Raw genomic sequence first — 25949 nt, forward strand, 5'->3', positions numbered from 1 at the left:
CAGATGTGCAGTATGAATAAATTCTGGAGACCTAATGTATAACATGATGACTGTAGTTAATCACAATCATAATCATGTGTATTTAAAATATGAAATTTTGTAAGACTAGATTATTAATGTTCTCACCACACACACAAATGCACACAGAAATGTTAACTACATGAGGTAATTAGTATGGAAATTAGCTTAATTGAGGTAATCATTTCAAAATGTGTAAGTATATCTAGACATTATAGTGTACATATTAAATATATGAAAGTTTTATTTGTCAATTATACTCAAAGCTGGGATAAATAAATCAAAATCTGAACAAGAACCATCATATATGAGGGATTATAGGAAAGTCATAGACTTGCAAAAGACCTACAACTTCACCCAAGATACCCTGTAAACCACATTATAAGCTTCAAATCTGATGTCCACTTTTCAGCCAAAACAAAACAAAACAAAAGAAACCATACAAGGCATACAAACAAAGGGGTATGTCCCATTCAGAGGCAAAAGTAAATAACTCAGTGGAAATTGTTTCTGAGAAAGTCCAAATGGTAGACTTACTATACCAACATTTAAAATCAGATTGATGGCTGGAGTGAGCCAGCTGGTAATGTGGTGGGTAAGGTAGATGAATCACACATAGCCAACTATGCAGTTCAAGTTCCAGACCCAGTGGCTTAAAATACACACCAGGTGGATGTGTATGTGTGTCCAATATATCTTGAGGAGAATGGAGGAGAAAGATTTATGTGTGGCCATCCTCCCTGGGGTGGAGGGAGTGGTTGTCATCTCTCCCTTTCCCTTTCTCTCTTTCTGATGGCCACACATGCCATATAGCAAAACTCAAAAACAAAACAAAACACATACACAAAAAAAGTCATGGCAATTGTTTGAGGTAGTGAATATCTTTAGTACTGAATTCAGGCACTGAAACACCACACTTTAACCTATACATGTTACATGTACAATATATACATAACTATTATATGTCAATTTAAAAATTATTTTTAAATGTAGGAGCTATACTACGGAATAGTGATTAAGGTAGCTGAATCTCACATGACCAACCACGTGGTTCAAGTCTTGGGCCAACCGGCTTGAGAAATCGGCTGAGTGCTTTTGCTTGTGTCCAAAATTCAAAGAAAAGGGAGAGATGTAAGAGAAGAGATTGCAATGTGCCCATTCCTCCCATTAGGAGTTCTTAGTTTCTCTCTCTTTTAATCTCTCTCTCTGGCAAGTACATGCTTGCTCTGGAAAAAATACTTTAAGTAAAGAAAAGTTTGTGTTAAAGTTGCTCAAATATTTAAAGGAACAAATAGACAAAGTTGAGAAAAAAAAAAAAACAGTAACACCTGGAGCTGAAAAAGTTTACTAAATGAATGTTTTACTTGAGGCATTCAAAGCAGATTTGAACAGACAAAAGAATCAGAAAACATTTAAAAAAATAAAACAATTAAAATGATTGAGTCTGAGTAAAAGACATAGCCCTGGGGCTAGCAGATGGGTAGTGGTTATATGTCTAGACTCTGTTATGGCCAACCATGGTTCAAGTCCTAGTTCCAGTCACTTCAAAATCATGCCAGGCATGTGTGTATATGTGCCAAGATCCCCGAGAGGAGAAGGGATTACCATGGTGCCATTCTCCCATGGGGGGGAGGTGATTCCTCACTTCCCCTCTCACTGTCCCTATCTCTCTCTCTCTGGCAAGTGTGTATGACCTATGGCAAAAACTTCTGAAAAAGAAAAACAAAAAAATAACAGAACCTTCAGGAACTGTGTACATCATCAAGAAGATGAAATTTTGTGTGTGACCAGAAGGAAAAGAACATCAGAAAGGACAGAGCCATCACTTGAAGAAATAAATTCTGGCAGGAAATCTTACATTTATGATGAAATTCATAAATATAAATATCCGAGAAACCCACTGAAGTTTACTGAAACTTATCCCAAAGAACCTAAATTTCTAAGAGACTCAGGTCCAAGGACATGTAGAGAAATGGAAACTCTTGAATCAGCAGAGAGAAGTAATTAATCACATAGAAGGGATTCACATTAGCAACAATGGCAGCCAGGAAGTTGTGAGTGTACACAATCACATGCTACAAAATGATGTTTTGATCAATGACAGAAAACATATACAACAGCAAGCAATAGGTTGTACCACATAGCCTATGTGTGTAGAATACTGTATCATCTAGGTTTGTGCATACTCTTGAATATTTACACCAGGACAAAATTGCCTAACAATTGACTTTTTCAGATTGTATCCCCATTGTTAAGTGACACATGATTGTATATTCGGAATACATTAGAAAATCACAGTAACCTAACCCATGTCAGTGATTCATGTCACTTTTTTTTTGAGTGAGATTGTGCTCTCAGACAGATGTGCTCACCAGAGAGAGGCAGAGAGACAAAGTGAGACATCACCTCCTAAAAGGTATGGTTACACCTTGATCATTTCTCTTCTCTTCTCCTGTTAGATTTTGGGCATGAATGCACACGTGTATGAGTTTTTAAGCCACCAGGTCTGGGACTGAAACTATGGTCAATTACTTGGGAATTATACAACGTAACCATTATGCCATCTGTTGGTACCAATGTCACAAGTCTTACTCTGTAGGCAGTTTATGACCAATTTTTGTAGGGAAGTAAAGGGAAGGCACTGTCAGATCTTTGCATAATGAACCTTGTAAGTGGTACCATTCAGTAGCATGCTAGAGTTTGTTTTTTAAATTTTAAATTTTTTTCCCAGAGGGCACATGCTCTTTTCAGACGCACACACACACACACACACACAAAGAGGCAGAAAGAAAATGAGACATCCCCACTGTAATTGCAGTGGGTAGGTCGCATTGTTGTGTGACTGGTCACACCATGATTGGTCCAGGACTCAAACTGCATGATCAGACTCCTTAACCAAAGTGCCACAAATTGGCCCAGTAATGTGTGCTTTCAAAGATAAGTACCTGATATATCCTATGGAATCATGGATAGCCATAAAATACTATGAGACACACTTTTGATACTAAGTGGACAAATAGGAAAGATTTAATATTAAGTAATATAAGCCAGAATATTCCAAATGGTAGACTTACTATACCAACATTTAAAATCAGATTGATGGCTGGAGTGAGCCAGCTGGTAATGTGGTGGGTAAGGTAGATGAATCACACATAGCCAACTATGCAGTTCAAGTTCCAGACCCAGTGGCTTAAAATACACACCAGGTGGATGTGTATGTGTGTCCAATATATCTTGAGGAGAATGGAGGAGAAAGATTTATGTGTGGCCATCCTCCCTGGGGTGGAGGGAGTGGTTGTCATCTCTCCCTTTCCCTTTCTCTCTTTCTGATGGCCACACATGCCATATAGCAAAACTCAAAAACAAAACAAAACACATACACAAAAAAAGTCATGGCAATTGTTTGAGGTAGTGAATATCTTTAGTACTGAATTCAGGCACTGAAACACCACACTTTAACCTATACATGTTACATGTACAATATATACATAACTATTATATGTCAATTTAAAAATTATTTTTAAATGTAGGAGCTATACTACGGAATAGTGATTAAGGTAGCTGAATCTCACATGACCAACCACGTGGTTCAAGTCTTGGGCCAACCGGCTTGAGAAATCGGCTGAGTGCTTTTGCTTGTGTCCAAAATTCAAAGAAAAGGGAGAGATGTAAGAGAAGAGATTGCAATGTGCCCATTCCTCCCATTAGGAGTTCTTAGTTTCTCTCTCTTTTAATCTCTCTCTCTGGCAAGTACATGCTTGCTCTGGAAAAAATACTTTAAGTAAAGAAAAGTTTGTGTTAAAGTTGCTCAAATATTTAAAGGAACAAATAGACAAAGTTGAGAAAAAAAAAAAACAGTAACACCTGGAGCTGAAAAAGTTTACTAAATGAATGTTTTACTTGAGGCATTCAAAGCAGATTTGAACAGACAAAAGAATCAGAAAACATTTAAAAAAATAAAACAATTAAAATGATTGAGTCTGAGTAAAAGACATAGCCCTGGGGCTAGCAGATGGGTAGTGGTTATATGTCTAGACTCTGTTATGGCCAACCATGGTTCAAGTCCTAGTTCCAGTCACTTCAAAATCATGCCAGGCATGTGTGTATATGTACCAAGATCCCCGAGAGGAGAAGGGATTACCATGGTGCCATTCTCCCATGGGGGGGAGGTGATTCCTCACTTCCCCTCTCACTGTCCCTATCTCTCTCTCTCTGGCAAGTGTGTATGACCTATGGCAAAAACTTCTGAAAAAGAAAAACAAAAAAATAACAGAACCTTCAGGAACTGTGTACATCATCAAGAAGATGAAATTTTGTGTGTGACCAGAAGGAAAAGAACATCAGAAAGGACAGAGCCATCACTTGAAGAAATAAATTCTGGCAGGAAATCTTACATTTATGATGAAATTCATAAATATAAATATCCGAGAAACCCACTGAAGTTTACTGAAACTTATCCCAAAGAACCTAAATTTCTAAGAGACTCAGGTCCAAGGACATGTAGAGAAATGGAAACTCTTGAATCAGCAGAGAGAAGTAATTAATCACATAGAAGGGATTCACATTAGCAACAATGGCAGCCAGGAAGTTGTGAGTGTACACAATCACATGCTACAAAATGATGTTTTGATCAATGACAGAAAACATATACAACAGCAAGCAATAGGTTGTACCACATAGCCTATGTGTGTAGAATACTGTATCATCTAGGTTTGTGCATCCTCTTGAATATTTACACCAGGACAAAATTGCCTAACAATTGACTTTTTCAGATTGTATCCCCATTGTTAAGTGACACATGATTGTATATTCGGAATACATTAGAAAATCACAGTAACCTAACCCATGTCAGTGATTCATGTCACTTTTTTTTTGAGTGAGATTGTGCTCTCAGCCAGATGTGCTCACCAGAGAGAGGCAGAGAGACAAAGTGAGACATCACCTCCTAAAAGGTATGGTTACACCTTGATCATTTCTCTTCTCTTCTCCTGTTAGATTTTGGGCATGAATGCACACGTGTATGAGTTTTTAAGCCACCAGGTCTGGGACTGAAACTATGGTCAATTACTTGGGAATTATACAACGTAACCATTATGCCATCTGTTGGTACCAATGTCACAAGTCTTACTCTGTAGGCAGTTTATGACCAATTTTTGTAGGGAAGTAAAGGGAAGGCACTGTCAGATCTTTGCATAATGAACCTTGTAAGTGGTACCATTCAGTAGCATGCTAGAGTTTGTTTTTTAAATTTTAAATTTTTTTCCCAGAGGGCACATGCTCTTTTCAGACGCACACACACACACACACACACACACACACACACACACACACAAAGAGGCAGAAAGAAAATGAGACACCTCCCCACTGTAATTGCAGTGTGCAGGTCACATTGTTGTGTGACTGGTCACACCATGATTGGTCCAGGACTCAAACTGCATGATCAGACTCCTTAACCAAAGTGCCACAAATTGGTCCAGTAATGTGTGCTTTCAAAGATAAGTACCTGATATATCCTATGGAATCATGGATAGCCATAAAATACTATGAGACACACTTTTGATACTAAGTGGACAAATAGGAAAGATTTAATATTAAGTAATATAAGCCAGAATATGAAAGGGAGTATATGCCCACTTAACATATACCAAATATCTGCAATTTATAGCACAAACTCAAAAATTGAAAAGTATAGAAACAGGAAGAACAACTGTGGATGCTAGGAACAATGTGGGAAGCAGGTGGACTACGGGGCACAGGAGGAAGAGAATCAAGAAGTAAAACTGGCAAAACATTTAATGGACTAAAAGATTAAAGATTACCTATTGATGGTAACATGTAAGGTAATGTTTCTGACTAGACTAATATGCAATAAATTCATGCCTGGGAAGCACATTTAGTATGCTGTAAAAATCTATTTAAATGTAAGAAGTAAAAAGATAAATAATAAGTGCCTTCAGGCTCAAGAACTCACTAAGATTTAGGCAGGCCGTGGTTTCCTGGGTGAGGATACAAATATGTGTGTAGGGCTTGGTAATAGGTTCAGTGAGCTATGTCTCTCCTAAATTGGGTAAAATCCTTCAATACAAGAGAGAAATCAACACATTCTTAAATAAATAAAAAAATTAAAAAAACATTGAAGACGATTGAATCTGAATAGCCATGATGGTATGTCTTGGGTAGGAAAATTCAAAATAAAATTGGACAGGTGGCTATACCTGGAGCAGAGATGTTAGGTGAGACCAACTAAAATACAGTAGTATTGAACAGCATTTTAAGTATGCTGAATCTCAAATGGAAGAAGAAAGTTCAATTATTTGAACTCAGGTAAGAGCCAGAGGCCACTGAAGTCTCCCACAGTTTGGAGGAGGTAAGCAGTAAATTTCCAGCTTTTACCTGAAACTAGTGCTTCCTAATGACAGAAGAACACCAAAATGGACAATAAACTTGTAGTTTATCTTGGGAAGCTGCAGAACTCTGATGGTCCAGGAATAATGCTGAAGTACCTTCTCTTTACCAAACACTTTTGGCCTTTGAACACCCAAAAGTACCTTCTTTTCCCCTTCCCTGGACATCAAGAGAAACTCTCTATACCTTTTTCCTTTTGTAGAACAACTTGTCTGAACTTTCTTAAATATGAGAGAGTGGAAGAATGGTAAGGGCAATGGACAAAGAGGAGGGTGATGGGGATCTCCACTCTCACAAAGTTGGAAAACATACATGGTGTCCTCCTACCTGCAATCCAACCACAGAGCCTACAGGACAATGTGTATAGCTCCCAGTGGACCACAGCTCCAGCACCTTTCTCAACATGCAGACTTGTAAAGGCTGACAAACCTGCAGACATGCCAGGGATGTGCAGGGTGAAGCAAAGAAAGACTCACAGTTTAACCACATCCTCTTATCCTTCAGATATTTAACAGCTTCAGTCCTCCTCTTTTCCTTCAAAGACACAGAGAGGCAAGCAAACCTACAGAGCTTCTACTGCTGAATATGCACATATCTCATGAAGATAGGCATTTCAGGCAATGGGGCCTCCCTAGACAGACTTCTGTAGTCCCAGCTCCACTATGTAGTCATGTGGCAGCTCCAGTCCTCAGAGCTGCAAAATGGCACTGAACATTTTTAATCAACTTTCCATCTTTGTGAAAGGACTTAGCTCCCTTCTGTACTAATCACCACCACTTCATAAACCTCCTGCAGAGGTGTACTGTAGCTCTGGAGACAAAAAGCCACTAGAGCAGATGACTACTGCTTTATCCAGACCTTGCATGTAAATGGCATCCTCAACTGGACTGGTGTAAAGTGTACTTAGGTGGAGTAAATTCAGCTTATAAGTGGAGTGATGTAGCATGATTAAATGTATAAAATTATGTTTTAAACTGCAAAAATTTTAGTATTACAATTTTTATCAAAAAGTTTACAATAGACTTGAAGTGAGGTTGAGACTAAGGAAAAATTTACATGAGAACATGTTACAAAACCTGTATAAACCTCTCCAAAAAATTTTAAAAATAAAACTCCTATATTTCATTAAAAATGCAAATAGTTGGGTTATAGCAGTTATCATAACAGTTATGTTGCTGGACTTCCAAGTAGTCGACCGTGGTTCAAGTCCTGGACCCAGTGGACTAAACACATGCCAGACATATGTGCATGCATGCCCAAGTTCCCAAGAGGAGAATGAAGGAGAAAGGATTGCGGTGTGGCCATTCCCACAGGCAGTGATTTCTTGCTTTCTGTGTCTGTTTCTGCCTCTGTCTTTCTGGTGAGCACACATGCCCTATAGCAAAAATCTCTCCAAAAAATAAAAAGAAAGGAAACACACACACACACACACACACACACACACACACACAGAGTCATAACTGTAAGATGTTATTAGCAAAATTGATATTAACTTAATGTAACCCGGAAAATAGGAAAGAGAAAAATGAAACAATTTGTGTTTTTCATTGAATAAATCAAATGTTAAAAACCACTAAAAAATAAAAAAGAATAACAGAATTACATAAGTAATTCTTTAACAAATTAACCATCCTTTACATCACAACTTTTTAACCAAAACCTTAATCTTTCCTATTTGTGGCCTATTCAAAGGTCATTAATTATTTTCAGCTGATATTTTTACCCAACTACCTCCTCTAGAAGAGAACTACACAGGGTCCAATATCTCAGAAAACCACTATACAGGTTAGAAAGGCACTATTAGTTCAAAGGAATTGACCTCTGCTGTAGGAGAACACTAATACAGATTTTTGGGTGCTAAAGAGATTGGGTGCTAGTCTAAAAATCCATAGTGTGCCCATTGGTGTCTCTGAAAGTACCCAAAATCTTCAATAAATAAAGGCTTAAGTGAAAACATTAAATATAATAAAACACTGCCACTATAAAATCTAATCCAGAAATTCAGTAGAAAAACATTCTATTAGATGCTTTAAAAAGTCAAGAAACCTGAGAAATTAAAAACAATAAAAAAGAAAGAAATAGCTTTCCTTTAAAGGAACATGCTACCTACAGAAAAACACAGACAAAATGCAGGAAATAACAACAGTATTGGAAATGCATTATAGAATATCAACAGTAGCAAAACTGAATTACATATGAGAGAACATAAACAGATTTCAGATATGAGAAAGACAATTTAAGATACAGAAAAGAGTTGTGGTACATAGATTTTTTTTTTTTTAGAGAGATGATTGCTATAGGGCATATTCTCTGTGGAGAGACAGAGAGAAAGAGAAACCAAGAAATTGTCCTCTCAGAGAAATGACCATCCCGCAGTCCCTTCTCCATTCCTCTCAGGATTTTGGACATACACACATACACACCCAGTATTAGTTTCAAGCCGCCAAGTCTGTGACTTGAACCACAGTCAAACACATGGGAGTCCAACACATAAACCTTTAGACCCCTTTTGGCCCCTGAGAGAGAGTTTTTTTTTAAAACCATCAAAATGAAATACTGTGTATAAATAACATAATACTGGAAATTAAATTTCTCTAGAGACCATCAGCATCAGGTTACCATGCACATGAAAGAATTTCTGAGTTTGATCATACAGCTTTGAAGTGGTCCAAATCTTCTAAAAGAAAAATAACTATTAAAAATGAAGAGAACTGGGGCCACCAGTGGTGGTTAAAGCACTGGACTGCGATATGGCTGATTACAATTCAGATCAGCTTGTAAATCACACAGGGCACATGTGTGTGTGCTCCAAATCTATAACACAATAAAGGTAGAAAACCTTTCACGGAAACAATTTAAGCACTTAAAGAATGAGAAAATATATTGAAAGTGTTAAGGGAAAAACAATTTCTATGAAAAATTGTGTTCCTGGTAAATTATCCTTCATATGGGAAGGAAAGACAAGAACATTCTCAGATAAACAAAACCTGAAAGAATTTAAATAACTACAGCATACCAAATAAATTTTCTCATCATTAATACATTGTATATTGGTTCAATCAAATATATTACTGGGCAAAATAATCAACAGATAATTTTCCATTTTTATCAACAGATAATGTTCTCTTTTTTGTTTGTTTCTTAAATGTTTTGCTTTTTTCTTTGCCCCTTAATTCCCTCCTTTTCACCTCTTCCCATTTTCCACTGTTCTCTTTCATTATCTGTAATATTACCATTGTTTTCCATGCTTTTATATCTTCCTGTCTTTCACTTTCTGCCACAGAGTGCCAATATTGGGTATATATTAAGGGGGCAATGCAAATTAGTACTGCCGCCATGGAGAACAATATAAAAATTCCTCAAAGAACTGCAAATTGAACTATTATATGATTCAGCAATTTCACTCCTGGGTATCTACCCAAAGAATAGGAAAACCCCCTCATTTGGAAAAACTCCTTGAAATTTTAATAGAGAATAAGTAGAATTTATAGATCACTTTGGTCAGGATCAGACTTTTACCTGTGTTAAAGATAAGTTCTGTCATAGCCCAAATAGCATATCCTTTGTAGGTAACTTCATATTTTTCTATTGCCAATCTTAGTGTCTTGTCTTTATGTGTAGTTTTGGTCAATCTGTCAATAATGTGTCTTGAAGAAGATCTACTTAGGTTGATTCTGTTTGTGGTCCTTTTTATTTCTTGGGACTGGATTTTTGAATGCCTCTCTAGGTTTGAAAAATTTTCTTCCGGGATTTCATGGAATAGATAATCAAAGCCCTTATTATTCTCTTGCTCTTCTGGGATACCCATTATACAGATGTTTGGGGGCTTAATGGCATATAGTATTGCTGATATATTATTCTCATTTTGTTGGGCTATTTTCTCAGTGTTTATAGTGGATTTCTTAGCCCAGTGATTTTTGTTTTCTACATGTGAGATTCAATCTTCTGGGTGTATTAAAGCTAAAATGGCTTTTTTTTAATTGTAAAACAAACATTAAAAATTACCTGTTTAATGATTGGAGTAAGGTATACAGCATCAGCTAGGTGCTACTTTAAAATATATTCTTCACTCTACTCAGAATTTCATGCCTAAAGTCAGACATGTGTTCACAGATATGTATATATCTGCTGAACTTACTATTGAAAATAGTTAGGTTGATTAAGATTATTTTGTGAATCAACAAAATGTGGGACGAAAAAGGAAAGGAAACCTACTGAAGATATCAGAGACAGTGTGGAAAGAGGGTGGGAAATGGTGGAGGGTGAGAAATGGGGATCTGTCTATCTACACACACATATATGTATGAAAAAATAAATGAAAAATCATTTGTTGGTGATAACATGTATGATTAAGCCACTATACAGTATATTCTTGATGGCAAATCACATTTTGTATGCTGTGATGATGATGCTCAATGAATGAATATAAAATAAATAAATTTAAAAAAAGGAAAGATTCTACACTATGACCAAATAGGCTTCATCTCAGGAATGTATATATTGGTTCAACATATGCAAAACAATGAATATAATATACCGCATTAACAGAGGGAAATATAAAAATCATATGTTATTAACTGAGACAGAAAAAAAATTTGGTAAAACACATTACTTTATGATTCAGTCTGTCAATATAATAGGTGTAAAAAGTACATTTATTTTTTTTAATTTAATTTTTGTGTACACCTTTACAGGATACAAAATGATTTTCCCAACATGAATACATTGTACACTGCATATTAGTCAAATCGAAGACACATTATCCTCAACAGATAATTTTTCATCTTTATATTAAATGTGTTGTTACTTCTTTTCTCCCTTGTTTCTCTTCCTCTCACCTCCTCCATTGCCAACCCTCCTTCCACACTACCTGTAGTGTCCACAGTTGCTCTTCATACTTTTACACTCTAACATCATAATGGCAGTATATGAAAAATTCACAGCAGTGGGGGAAAGTAAGAATGTTTTTCTCTCAAAACTAGAACAAGATAAGAAGGTCTACTTTTTCAATTTCTATTCAGAATAACACTTGGAGTCATTGTCTTACCAGTCAAGAAGTGAAATAAAGAATGTTAAAATTGGAAAGAAAGAAATTATATTGTCTCTGTTTTCAAATAACATAATTATATAGATAATTTTTTTTTTTAAAAACGAGGTTTAGCAGATGACATAGTTGTTAAGGTGCTAGCAGGCCCTCTACATCGTTGACCGTGGTTCAAGTTCTGGGCCTGGTGGCTTGAAATCCACACCAGGTGGGTCATTTGTTTCGAGAGGAGAATGGAGGAGAAGATGTTGCAGCATAGGGGAGTGATTTCTCACTTTATCCCTCTCTATCTCTCTGGCAAGTGCAAAAACTCTCAAAAAAGGAAGGGAAGAGGGAAAGGAAGGAGAGAAAAGAAAGGGCAGAAAGGAGGGAGGGATAGAAAGAGAAAAGAAGGGAGAAAAAGAGGGAGAGAGGCTCTATCAGAAAAAGTTTAAAAGTATAAATCTAGTATAGTTTCAGGATGCATAATCAACATACAAAAACCTACACACATGAAAAATTCAATTCTACTTATAATACCACACAAGTCTGTGAAGAAATCCAAGCAAAATAGTAAAATATCTTTATTATGAATATTATTTTCATCTTTTTTTTTAATAAATGTTTCAAAGGGACCAGCAGGTGGCAAGGTGGTTAAGGCGCTGGATTCTCACATGACTGACTATGGTTTGAGTCCTGGACCTGGCAACTTGAAAATCACTCAGGCATGTGTGATTTTCCCAAAATACTAGGAGGAGAAGGATTGCTGCATGGATGACCCTCCTAGCGCTCATCTCAGCCTTCCCTCTCTCTGTCTCACTGGCCAACACACCTACTCTTCAGTAAATAATACTAAAAATAAAAAATTAAGATATTTTTGTCATGAAATTAAGAAACTGGAAGACACTGACACAAAGAAGAAAGACATCTCTCAGCTTTAACATAGCTAAAGTGTTGACCCTGCCCAAACTGGCCTATAAACTCCACTTATTCTCTATTAAAATGTTGAAGAGTTTGTCCAAATGTGTGATTTCCTATCCTTTGGATAGATACTCAGGAGTGGAATTGCTGAATCATATTACTATATGTCTTTGTAGGTCTTTGAAGATCCTTCATATTGTTCTCCATGATGATGGCACTCTGTGGCAGAAACTGAGACAGGAAGATATAAAAACAGGGAAAGCAAGGGTGATACTAGAGATAGTGCAGGAGAATTGTGGAAAATGGGGAAAGGTGAAAGAGAAGGAATCAAGGAGAAAAAAAAAAGCAAAACATTGAAGGAACACAAAAGTGGAAAATTTTATCTGTTGATAAGAGTATGTCTGGTAATATATTTGACTGAATCAATATACAATGTATTCACGATGAGAAAATTTATTTGGTATGTTGTAATGATACACAGTTATTGAAAATGAAAAATAAGTAAATAAATAAATAGAATTTTAGTAAGATTCTTTACTTAAATAGTAAAACCAATCATAAAATTTGCCTGGAATCAAATGTAACACCAAAGATATGCTATACAAGTTGAAGTTATCTTACCACCTGACTTTAACATATACAAAATCATAATTAGAAAAAAACTGCATGGTATTAACATAAAAACAGTCACATAGGCCAGTTAAATACAGTAGAAAATCTAGAAGTAAATCAAGTCACACACAACCAGTTTGTTTGTTTGTTTGTTTGTTTGTTTGTTTTTGTTTGTATTTGAGTGTACAAGAAAATTCAGAAGAGAAAAGGTAGTCTTTTCTACAAGTGGTTCTAGGAAAACTGGACATCCCAGTATAAATTAGGGGGTCAGAAAAGTCATGATTTATTTTTGCATGAAAAAATATGTTTTGCTCTTCTGACACTCAGTAACACATCTGCACATGAAACATAATTAATTGCTCATTGATGTTATTATTCGTGAGGCTTTAGGTTAATGGTAAGCTATTAGTAGTTTTATGGTTTCCTGGCACCAGTAGATGGCATAATAGTTATGTTGCTGGACTTTATCGATATTTAGATCTAGATAATGATATAAATTGTCATTTGGGAAAGTTTTTGACTTATAATCAACTTTGTCTGATTAAATATTTGGATACATTTTTTTCCTCCTTTCACCTTTAGCTTGCATGCGCTTTTAGATATAACGTGAGTGCTTTGGAGTTAATATATATAGATAGATTGTGTGTGTGTGTGTGTGTGTGTACATGCATACATATGTGTGATTTGTTAAACTTACATTTCTCAACTCAACAGGCACTTTTAAGATGATTATTTTAGAAGTAAGATACTTTTGGGACACAGTAAAGGTTTATTACGTGTTGATGAGGATGTATATAATAGTCCCAACTAGACTGGACTGAGGTGCAAATCATGCTGGGTAAAGTCTCTTCACAGTCTAAATAATGTATGGTGATGGAATGTACAAATAATAATTAATAAAATAAAATAATTGTTAGACAGTTTGTAGATTTATTTTTCTATATAAAGCTAATTAATATAGACCAGACATTTGTTTCACATGCTGCATTTCTGTTTTGTTTTTGTCTTTGTTTTTCCCTTGTAAGCTTTTGTTAAAATATGATCATTTGACCTCAAACTTTAAAACTTCAGGTGGAAAACACTAGGAAAACATTGGGACACATTTGTGTAAGCAAGGAATTCTTAAGTAAGACTCCCAAAGCACAAACAGTAATCCCTAAAACAGACAAGTGGGATTATATCAGATGAAGTTTCTGCACACCAAAGAACACATTAATTGGTATGAATCAACAATCCTCAGAATGGGAGAAAAATTATGTAAACTGTCTCAGATAGGGGACTGATAACCAGAATACACAGAAAATGCAAGCGTTTCACTGAAAAAACATGATTAACCCAATTTAAAAAATGGAAAAATTAGCTAAACAAAAATATCTCCAAGGAAGACATACAAACAGCCAAAAATCATATGGCAGAGTACTCAACATAGTTTCTCATAATGCAGATGTAGATTAAAATCACAATTAGATACTAAACCACTGTCAGAATGGTGAATACTAAAAATACAATAATAATTGTTAGCAGGGTTGTGGTGAAGGGGAAATCTCCTATACTGTTGGTGGGAATGTAAATTGGTCCAACCACTGTGGAAAACAATATGGAGGTTCCTCAAAGATCTACAAATGTAATCACCATATGATCCAGAAATCTCTCTTCTGACTATCTACCCAAAGGACAGGAGAATGCTCAACTGAAAAAGTGCTTGCACATCAGTGTGTATTGTGGCATTATTTATGATTGCTAAGACATGGAACCAATCCACATGTCCATAAAATGTGTCACTCTCTGGTCAAATTAAAAATAAATAAATAAATGATGTTAAATAAAGTAATTACTTAAAAAAAAAAAAAAGAACTACCTGTGATCCTTTGTCAGCCTCACTTTTTATTAACATACCCAAAATAATTGAAAGAAGGTAACCAACCAAGAAGTAAAAACTAGTGATATATAACCCAGTGAAATAAATGTCCAGTCAAATAAATCTGTACTAAATAAACTTAGAGAACAAAGAGATCTATAAATTCTGTAACAAATATTTTAAAATAATCATCTTAATGTCTATTGAGTCTGTTCTTCAGATGAACAGATTTGACTTAAAACTATATGGTTGTCAGAAAAGTCATGAAATGAAAGTATCTGTCCTATTTCTTTTGTGCAAAAATGTGTCATGACTTTTCCGACAACCCAATATAAAGGAATATTTTTAAGACTTAAAAAGGAATTCTGACACATGCTATAATATGAACAAACTTTGAAGACATTATGTTAAGTAAAGCCAACCAATCATAAAAAGATATATTACATGTTTCCACTCACATGAAGTGCTGAGTGAAGTCCAAATCATGTGAGTGGGATCTGTGGTGTTATAATACTGTGCTGCTCAAAGAAAGCTGGTCCCCACCTGGTGACTATAGATTAAGTTCCCAGCTCAGTCACTCTAAAACCTTCATGTGTGCACAAGTGCCCAAGATCTGATGGACTGGAGGTCTGCAGGAATGGGGTGGCAGCATGATGAGGCCCTGTACAAGTTACTAATGTTTCTCGTCTCTCTTCATTTCTGTTTTATGTGCACACATATGCTCTATCACAAATTTAAAAAATCTGAGACAGAAAGTAAAAAGATTAATCACTGGGGGTTGTCAGGAGAGGGTGATGGCTTTATTATTTAGTGGTTACAGACGCCGTTTAAAATTTTGTGAATAGATGATAATGATAGTTGCAAAATGGATCCAGCAGGTGGTGCAGTACTAAAGACTGTGGACCCCCACATGACTGGCTATGATTTGAGTCCCAGACCTGTTGGCATGAAAACCATAGAAGGCACATGTAGATGTGGGCCCAAATTCCCATTAGGATGGAAGGGAAGGAATTGCAGCATGGTCATCTTTCCTGGGGATTGATTTCTCAATTTCCCTGTCTGTATCTTTCTCCCTGTTTCTTGCTTGTGCACACACCCTATAGCAAAATAAAGAAAAAAGATCAGTTGTACAGTAATGTGATATAATTAATGAGTGAACCAAACATGCAAACACTTAAAAATGGTTAATACAGTAAATTTATATTATCTACAGTATACTACAACTTTAAGGTAGCAAAATCAGTAACATGTTCATATCAGCCTCTTATTGCATGTTACTTCTTAGAACGGTTCTTACCATACTCTGATTTCTTAGAACAATTTTTCAAAAGATCCAGAGATTCTAACTCTAGTTAATTTTGTTGGATTGATTATATTTATAGGTCACTGATGTGTACATGTGTATGTGTATGTATATGTCTTCCTGGGAACTACATCATTGTATTTTAATGTCAAGAAAGACACAGAGAGAAACAAAAGAAATCACCCCCAGGGAGGATGGTCATGCCACAGTCGTTCCTCCATCTCCTCTCAGCATTTTGAGCATGCACGCACACAAGCCTCAGCATGAGTTTGAAGACATCAGGTTTGAGTCTTGAATCACATTTGACCATGTGGAGTTCAGCAATATAGCAATATACCATTACATCATCTGCTGGTTCTTCAAATCATTATACACACACACACACACACACACACATATATATTTATATAAATTATATATATGTATATGTATATATATATTATATAATGTGTGTGTATATTCTTATATGTTGGCCTACAAGTCTTCCATCCTTATTCACATATCTACCATTTCCTTGACTTCAGTTTTTGGTCAGATACCTAAGTGTAAGTTTGCGTATCTTCCTGGGTATATGAATATGGTGGCTTTTAGTAAGCTGGGAATTAATTTTCCTGTTAGTAATGAAAATAAATAACTAAAATGTATTTTTTTTTCTTCCACATATTCCCTCAGGATGGGACTGTGGGCAGAGTATAATTCCTTACTGGACATGACTGTAAAAACTTTGTATATGCATAAGAACTCACTCTGGTGACACTAGTTCTGCATCCAAGGTTGATTACTAATCTCTAAAAGGTCCTGGAAGTCAGGTTTCCAGATCAACCTTAATCATTTATCTGTACGCTTAAATCAATTTTCTAAATGGAATGGGCATACTTTTAAACCAGGTTACAATTGTTTCTAATATGGATTTCCATGTGGTGAGTACTTTATTTTAATGCATGTTATCTTTATATAGTTTGTCAAAATTGAAATACTTTAAAAGATTTTTTTTTCTATGCTCCTTCTTAGGCTTTGGCTAGAGAAAGATTTTTATTTGAGAATTAGGTCAAATATAGTCCCTACAGTGGATATATTATGTCCACCGCATCACCATCTCAGGCTTGCGCTGTCCTTTGCGGGCCCTCAAGTGTGTGCTATTCCTTTCTGGGCCCAGTATTACTGCTGTGAAGTCCCCAGCCAGTCCCCTTCTTCCAGACCAGAAAAGCAAGGGGAAGATAGAGTTTTCTCAAGCATCACCATCTCAGGCTTGCGCTGTCCTTTGCGGGCCCAGCATCACTACTGTGAAGCCCTCTGCCAGTCCCCTGTTCTTCCATACTATAAAAGTTAGAAAAGACAGATCAAGTTTCATGTAGCCAAACATATGAAAACTGTGAGGCTCAGAGAAATCTCCATTCACCCACTGTACCTATTGCAAAATGAGAGAAACTACTCTTAATAAATCTGATTTCAAATTTCTGCCTGTGGTTACCATGTTGAAAAACAGAGTAGAAGGAAGAATTTAGCCCAGAAATATATCCCAGTTAAGAGAAACAAAGGATTTCAGTTACAGAAACCTTCTTTAAAAGCCCAAAATGGCTACAGTAAGAAAAGACTAAAAATCAGAAAAAAGCTTCATCCTTGAGAACCAAGAATTATGTCCCCAAAAAGAACACAGTAACTTGTCTCCAAGTGAGGAAAAATTACAATATCTTTCTTAAATGTCAGAAAAAAAAGTTTAGCATACCTATGGCAACAAAACTTTTTGAAGTGCAAGAGAAAAGAGGTTTTGAACTCTAGGAGATGAGTAAGTCCTTCTACGATATGAAAGCAAAATTAGACTCTATAAAAAAGACTCAAATAGAGCTGATAGCAATAAAAGCTGCAATACAGGAAATCAAAAGTTCCTCTTGAATGTATTAAAAGCAGATTAAATCACGCAGAAGATCAAATCTCAGAAGAAGAAAGCAAAATTTCTGACCTAGAAAAAAAAATCATCAAAAGACTGAAAAAAAAAAACCCTAAAAAACATGAAAACTACTTGATAACTTTAAATGCCCTAATATCTGAATAATGGTATCCTGGAAGGCAAAGAAACTAATAAGGACATTGGTAACCTATTCCATGAAATCCTGGAAGAAAACTTTGCAAGTTTAGAAAAGCACTAAAACATTTATACTTAAGAAATACAAAAAAAAAAAATTCAAATACAATATACACAAGAAGACCCTTTTCACAGAACATCATAGCAAGGTTGGCCAAAACTACCTACAAAGACAAGATACTAAAACTGGCAGGAGAGAAACATACGGTTATTTACAAAGATTATGTCATGAAGCTAACACTGGACCTCCCATTAGAAACAATACAAGCAAGCAGAGAATGGGGAAATATATTAAATATTAAAGGAAAAACGGGTTCAAGCAAGATTAGTATAACCAGCAAGATTATACTTCATGTGGGAAGGAAAGATAAAAAACACTCTAAGATAAACAAAACCTGATCAGATTTTTTAAAATAATGATTTATTTAATTTTATTTATTCATCATTTATTTTAATTTGACCAGAGAGAGATACACAGAGCGAGATAGAGGAAAGTGAGAATGCAAACTACCAGGTCCAGTATTCGAACCATTGTCGGCTATGTGGGAGTGTCCAGCACCTTAACCACCACACCACCTGCTGGTCCCAAAGTACTGAAGAGAGTACTGTGGTTAAATGATCCAAATTACAGAATGTGTCTAACTGAATGGATAGAAACACAGGAACCCTCCATTTGCTGCCTATAAGAAACCTATCTCATAAATAGATATAGACTTGTATAGATGGAAATTGAGGACTAGAAAGAAGATATTCCATACATGAGGAAAAAAAGAAGAACAAGACTTATGATACTGATTTCAGACAAAATAGACTTTAAGACTAAAAGTGTAAGATGTGTCTAACTGAATGGATAGAAACACAGGAACCCTCCATTTGCTGCCTATAAGAAACCTATCTCATAAATAGATATAGACTTGTATAGATGGAAATTGAGGACTAGAAAGAAGATATTCCATACATGAGGAAAAAAAGAAGAACAAGACTTATGATACTGATTTCAGACAAAATAGACTTTAAGACTAAAAGTGTAAGAGACAAGGGCATTTTATAATAGTAAAAGGGCTAATTAAGAAGATATTTTAAATATATCAGAAAATATACAAGCAAGGAGAGAATGGGGAAATATATTCAATGTTAATATGAATATATTCATATGTATGCATATGTATGTATATATATATATGCATGTGTGTGTATATATATATACACACATATACACAGACATATATTTATTTATATATATATACAAATACATATATATATGTGTGTGTGTGTGTATATATATATATGTGTATATATATATATTTGCACCCAATTCCAAAGCATGGACATATGTGAAAGAAAGACTGCTGGATCTAAAGGAGAGATAGACTACAGTACACTTATTGTTGGGGGTCTGAACACCCCATTACCTCCTTAGACAGAACAAAAAGACAAAAATTAAGCAAAGAAATTCAGGACCTATATATTACCATAAATCAGATGTACTTAACAGACAAGTATGTAACTTTCCACCCAAAACCCACAAAATATACATTTACCCACCCATGCATGGTACCTTCTCGAAGATTCAACACATTATAGGCTACAAACCAGCCTTTATAGATTCAGAGGAATAGACATTATATTGAACGTCTTCCCTGAACATGGTGGAATTAAACTTGATATCAATTACTCAAAAATACACAAATACATGGAAATGAAATAACCTAATCCTAAATGTCATTATGGTTATCAAAGAGATTAAGGATGAAATTAAAAGATTCATAGAAACAAATGAAAATGAATACATGAGTTTCCATAATCTATGGGAGACAGTGAAAGCAATCATAGAAGGGAGTTCAAAGCAATTACAGTGCATTAAAAATAATGTAAAGATGACAAATAGACAACTTCGCATCATGCCTCAGGGAATAGAAAAATGAGGAAAAGATAAAAAAAAAGCCAGGAGAAAAGAAATAATAAATGTGTGATTCTTTCAATCAATACAGAAAAGAGATTGGACAAAATACAAAATCCCTAAATGTTTAAGACTCTGAGCAAAATGAAATGAAAACAAAAGCTGGTTCTTTGAAAGGATAAAAAGGATTGACATACTATTAGCTAGATATATTAAGAAAAAGATAGGAACCAGATAACTCAAGTTTGCAATGAAATGAGCACTATTACGATATGATACAAAAAGAATACTACAGACCAGTATCCCTGATGAATATAGATGCCAAACTTTGAAGTGAGATATTAGCAAATTGTATACAAAAAACATAAATGTAATACACCATATTAACAAAGAAAGATAAAAAATGTGTGATTCTTTCAATCAATACAGAAAAGAGATTGGACAAAATACAAAATCCCTAAATGTTTAAGACTCTGAGCAAAATTGGCATAGTAGGATCATTTCTCAGCATAATAGAAGTTATCCATGGAAAACCTATAGCTACCAATATACTGTATGAGGAGAGGCTGAAAACTTTTCCATTAAAGATGAGGTTGCATACACACTCTACTTTTCAATATAGTGCTAGAAGTCCTAGCTAATGAAATAAGGCAAGAGAATGAAATAAAAGGCATTCCCACAGGGAGAGAAGTATTCTAATGATCTCTGCACATGACATGATTGTATACATAGAGATCCAAAGCTATTCACAAAACAAACTTCTCAAAGTAACAAATGAATACATTAAGTGGCAAGATAAAAATCAGCTTACAAAAATCTGTAACATTCTATATACAACCAATAAGCAGAGGTAAAGTTGAAAAAAGTAATATAATTTCCCATAGACACAAAATTCATAAGATACCAAGAAAGTCAAAGACTCCTACAAGGAAAACTATGAAAATCTTTAAGAAAATAAATTTAAAATGACTCAGGAAACTGGAAGAACACACCAGTCCTGTATTGGAAGAATTAATATAATCAAAATGGCAGTTCTACCCAAAGTTACATTTTTAACATAATCCTTAAAATTTTACAATCAGATTCTTCACAGATTTAGAAAAGACCATAGTAGTATTTGTCTGGAATCATAAAAGATTCAGTAAGCCAAAGCCATCCTATATAGGAAGGAAGTAGTGGGATCCCTTGACTCCCAAATTTATTACAAAGCTGTAATAATCAAAACTACATGGTTTTGGCGTAAAATCCAGGCAGACACATGGAACAGAATAGAGACTCTGGAAATAAACACCAAAATACGCAGTCAACTGATAATTTTTTTTTTTGAGAAGTTTTTGCTATAGGGCATGTGCACTTGCCAGAAAGAGAGAGAAAGAGAGATAGAAAGTGAGAAATCACCCCCGGGGGGATGGCCACACTGAAACCCCTTCTCCTCCATTCTCCTCTTGGGATCTTGGGCACTTGTGCACACACACCCAGCGGGAGTTTAAACCATCGGGTCTGGGACTCAGACTGTAGTCTCCTACGTGGCAGTTCTGTGACATAGCTATTACGCTAACTGCTGATCCCAACAGTCACCTGATTTGTGACAACGGGTAATAGTCAATCCAGTGGGGAAAGGAAGTCCTCTTTAGCATATGGTTTTAGAGAAACTGCAAAAAGATTAATCTGAATCCCTTCCTCTCACCAGTAATAAAAATCAAAGAGTTGAACCTAAGACCTCAAATGATAAAACTACTGGTAGGAAACACTGAGGAAACTCTGGGAGACATTCAGGCAGGCAAAGACTTCTTAAATAATAACCCAAAGCACAGGCAATAAAATCCCCAAAATTAGCAAGTGGGATTGCATGAGACTGAGAAGTTTCTGCATAGCATAGGACACAGTAATTAGTGTGAATATACAACCCTCTGGATAGGAGAATATTATGCCCCAGATAAGGGACAGATAAAAGAATACAAGGGAACTCATACAATTTATCCAGAAAAAAATATTAATCCAATGAAAAGATGGGAAAAGGAGCTAAATAGATAGTCCTCTAGTGAAGACATTCAAGCAGCTAAAAAGCATGTGAAATAATACTCCACTTCCTTCATAGTAAGGGAGATGCAGATTGAAACTACAATGAGATACCATCTAACCCTAGTCAGAATGGTGAAGATTAAAAAAAAAAAAGAAAAAGTTAGTAATGGTCAGGAAAACCAATGAATGAACAGGGAACTCTCTTAGATTGCTGGTGGGAATGTAAATTTGTCCAGTCACTGTGGAGAACACTATGAAGATTCCTCAAAGACCTACAAATAAAAGTATCATGTGATCCAGCAGTTTCACAGAGGAGTATATAGCCAAAGATTAGAAAAATGCTCTGTTGTAAAAGTGCTTGCATATCTATGTTTATTGAGACATTATTTGTGATTGTTAAAATATGGAACTAACCCAAATATCATGAACAGATGCATGAATTGTAAAAGTGTGATACATATACTCCATGGAAAGCTAATAAGCCTCAGAAAAATGAAGACTCTTATATTTGTCATAATGGATGGCTATGGAATATTTATTGCTGAGTGAAAGAAATCTGGCTATGAAAGAGAGATATTAAATGTCTCCACCTAACATATACTGTCTGCACTTTGTGATAGAAACTGAAAGATTGGAGAACATAAAAGCAGTTATGAAAATAGTCATGGACACTGGAGACAGTGTGGAAAGAGGGTGGGAGATGGGAAGTGCATTGTGAAGGTAACTAGGGATAAAAATTGAGACATAGTACATTTGTGGGACACAGATGTTTTATTACCTGTTGATGACATGCATAGTACATATTTTTAACTGTAGTAATCTGAGATGTATTTCATGTTGGGTAAATTCTCAACACAAGCTAAATAATGTATAGCAATTGAACATATAAAAATAAGTATTATAATTTTAAAAAGTGTAAAAAATAGTAATTTATCTTGACCTTGGGGTCAGTTATTGTGCCCCAATCTGTACAAAGACAGTGACGATATATGCCACTTCCATAAAATACTATGCTCAGAAAGCATACATGGCAGACATGCACCCAATTCTGCCTCTTGTTGAAAGCAAATGCCCAAAACAAGCAGGTGTGCATGAGTTTAATCCCCCTGAATGTCTCTTACCAGACCTCTACATGATGCTGTTGAGAATGATCACTTGGAAATTGTCCGTCTGCTCCTCTCCTGTGGTGCTGACCCAACTTTGGCTACATATTCAGGTCAAACCATCTTCAAAATGACCCACAGTGAACTTATGGCAAAGTTTCTGTCAGGTTGGTTACTTTATAGAAGAGAAATGATAAAATGCAAGAAATATTCTCTATTAAAAAATCATATATTAACTAACATATTGATATTTGGATTTTATTCCATAGAAATTTAAAAGCAGCAATGTGGCCTTGTATTTGGCCACTGAAAATATTATTGTATAATATATTAGTCTAGTGAATCTTCTTATTAATATTTTGGTAATTAGACATTGACTCTACATTAACTTTGATCTATCTCTTTCAATACTTTACTAGCATAGAAATACATATATACTGTGGAATACTACTCAGTCATCAAAAAGAGACCCTAGCATTTGATAGAAAATGGATAAATATGGAAGAATTACTGTTAAGCAAACCAAGCCAGACTATGAAAGAGAGGCATTGTATGTCCTTACTCAATATATACCATGGTATGGCAGAAACTGAAAGATTGGAATGTATAAAAGCATGGAGAGAAATGATGATACTACAGATAGTACAGGAGGAGGGTGGAAAATGGGGGAGGTACTCAAGGGATGAAGAAAACTTTACACAACAGGCTTCCTATTTTAATATAGATATTGAAACATTACTTTGAGACTGTATCTTTAGTTTTAGAGATATATTTTCAGAAGTGAAGCTTTTGGATCATATGGCACCCTTTCCTAGATCAATACACAAGGATGTTGATTTATTCATATCCTTGCCAAAACATTAAATTTTTCCAGGTTGTTTTCCTTTAATATTAGCGCTTGTATGTGGTGATAGACAGTATCTCATTGTAGTTTCAATAATGCATGTCGCTAATGATTAATGATGTTGGTCATCTTTCATGTGCTATTGACTACCTTTTGGAGTGATGTCCATTCAAATACTTTGTCCTGTTTTGGATTGATTTTTTACTTTGCTGAACATATATATTCAGGATATTAATCCCATATCAGACAGAATTTTTTTGCAAATATTTCCTTTCTCTTTTTTCCATTATTTAAAAAAAAATTCTTTTTTACATTCTATCACATATGTCACTTAGCTTGTAAAGTGAATGTTCCAAGAATACATTTCTCATCAGTCCAGCTGGGGATACTATACCCTTTATCATCTATAGATAATAATGAATTTCTTTGTCCCATAAATGTCGTGCTTCTCTACTTTTCTCTTAATGTGTTTCTTCAGACTCTTCTTGTCCCACCCACTTCCCACACTGTATCTAGTATCTATATCCATTCTCCATATTTCTATATCCTCTAGTCATTCCGTTTCACCCATACAGTGTTACTCTCTCATAACCCATATTGCTTCACTTAGTAGTAAATATTCCATATTCATCCACTTTCTGTCAAAAGTCAGAGGTTTTTTTTTTTTTTTGAGAGAGGTTTTTGTTATAGGGCACATGTGCTCGCCAGAATGACAGAGAGACAGAGAGATAGAAAGCAAGAAATCACTCCCCTGGGGGAATGGCCACACCAAAAACCCTTCTCCATTCTCCTCTTGAGATCTTGGGCACGTGCACACACATGCCCTGCATGAGTTTAAGCCACTGGATCCAGGACCCGAACTGCGGTCGACTACATGGGAGTCCAGCAACATAGCAATTACACTAACTATTGGTCCTAGGGTCTTACTGTTTTCTATGTCTCAGTAGTATTCCATAGAGTATATGTGACACACTTTTTCTTTCTTTATTTATTTTTTATAGGTTTTTGCTATAGAGCATGTGTGCTCACCAGAGAGAGACAGAGACAGAAAGAGAGAAATAACACCCCCTAGGGGAAATGGCCGTGCCACATTCTTTCCTCCTCCACCCTCCTCTCAGGATCTTGGGCACACACACACAGGCATCTTGCATGAGTTTAAGCCACTGGGTCTGGGACTCGAACTGCAGTCAACTACATAGGAGTCCAGTGTCATAACGATTTATACCAACTGCTGGTCCTGTGACACACTTTTCAATCCATTCTCTGTTTGTGTACATTTCAGTTGGTTCCATGTATTGGCAATTGTGAATAATGCCACAATAAACATAGCACCTTTCCGACTAGGACATTCTTCTTTCCTTTGGATAGATAACAAGGAGTGAGATTGTTTGATCATATGGTATTTCTATTTGTAGATCTTTGAGAATCTCTGTATTGTTATCCACAATGGTTGGACTAAATATATTCCAACTAGGAGTGTAGGAGAATGCTCTTTAACCATGTCTCCACCAGGACTTATCCTTTTTTTTTTTTTCAATTTATTTACTTGCATTCATTCACTGTACATCATTACAGCATACAAAATGAGATTTTCCATCCAGAGTACACTGTATATTGTTTCAATCAAGCACATCAACAAACATGTTATTGTGAGCAAATGATTTTCCATTTCTTGTTTTCTGTATGTTTTGCTTTTTTCCCCATCCTTGCTTCCCTATCTTTTACCCTCTGCCATCTTCCACTCTCCTCCCACACTGTCTCTGGTGTCTATGTTTGCTTTCTATACTGTTTCCCCCCCACATTTTATTGAATTACTAAAGATCTTAATTAATCTAAATATTTTCATAGCAAACACAG

The 25949-nt window shown here is 35.5% G+C and overlaps 1 protein-coding gene across 1 annotated transcript in view; it reads left to right on the forward strand.

Moving 5' to 3' along the window:
* Positions 1-25949, forward strand: part of LOC102471422 (BCL-6 corepressor-like) — a 101249-nt gene that overhangs the window by 60997 nt on the left and 14303 nt on the right. The window contains exon 7 of the mRNA XM_014589197.1: positions 23270-23415. Coding sequence (XP_014444683.1) covers positions 23270-23415 — 146 coding nt within the window. The remainder of the gene's footprint in view (positions 1-23269; positions 23416-25949) is intronic.

Source organism: Tupaia chinensis, unplaced genomic scaffold, assembly GCF_000334495.1.
Source record: "Tupaia chinensis unplaced genomic scaffold, TupChi_1.0 Scaffold000337_1, whole genome shotgun sequence".
In the NCBI taxonomy this organism is placed as follows: Eukaryota; Metazoa; Chordata; class Mammalia; order Scandentia; family Tupaiidae; genus Tupaia; species Tupaia belangeri.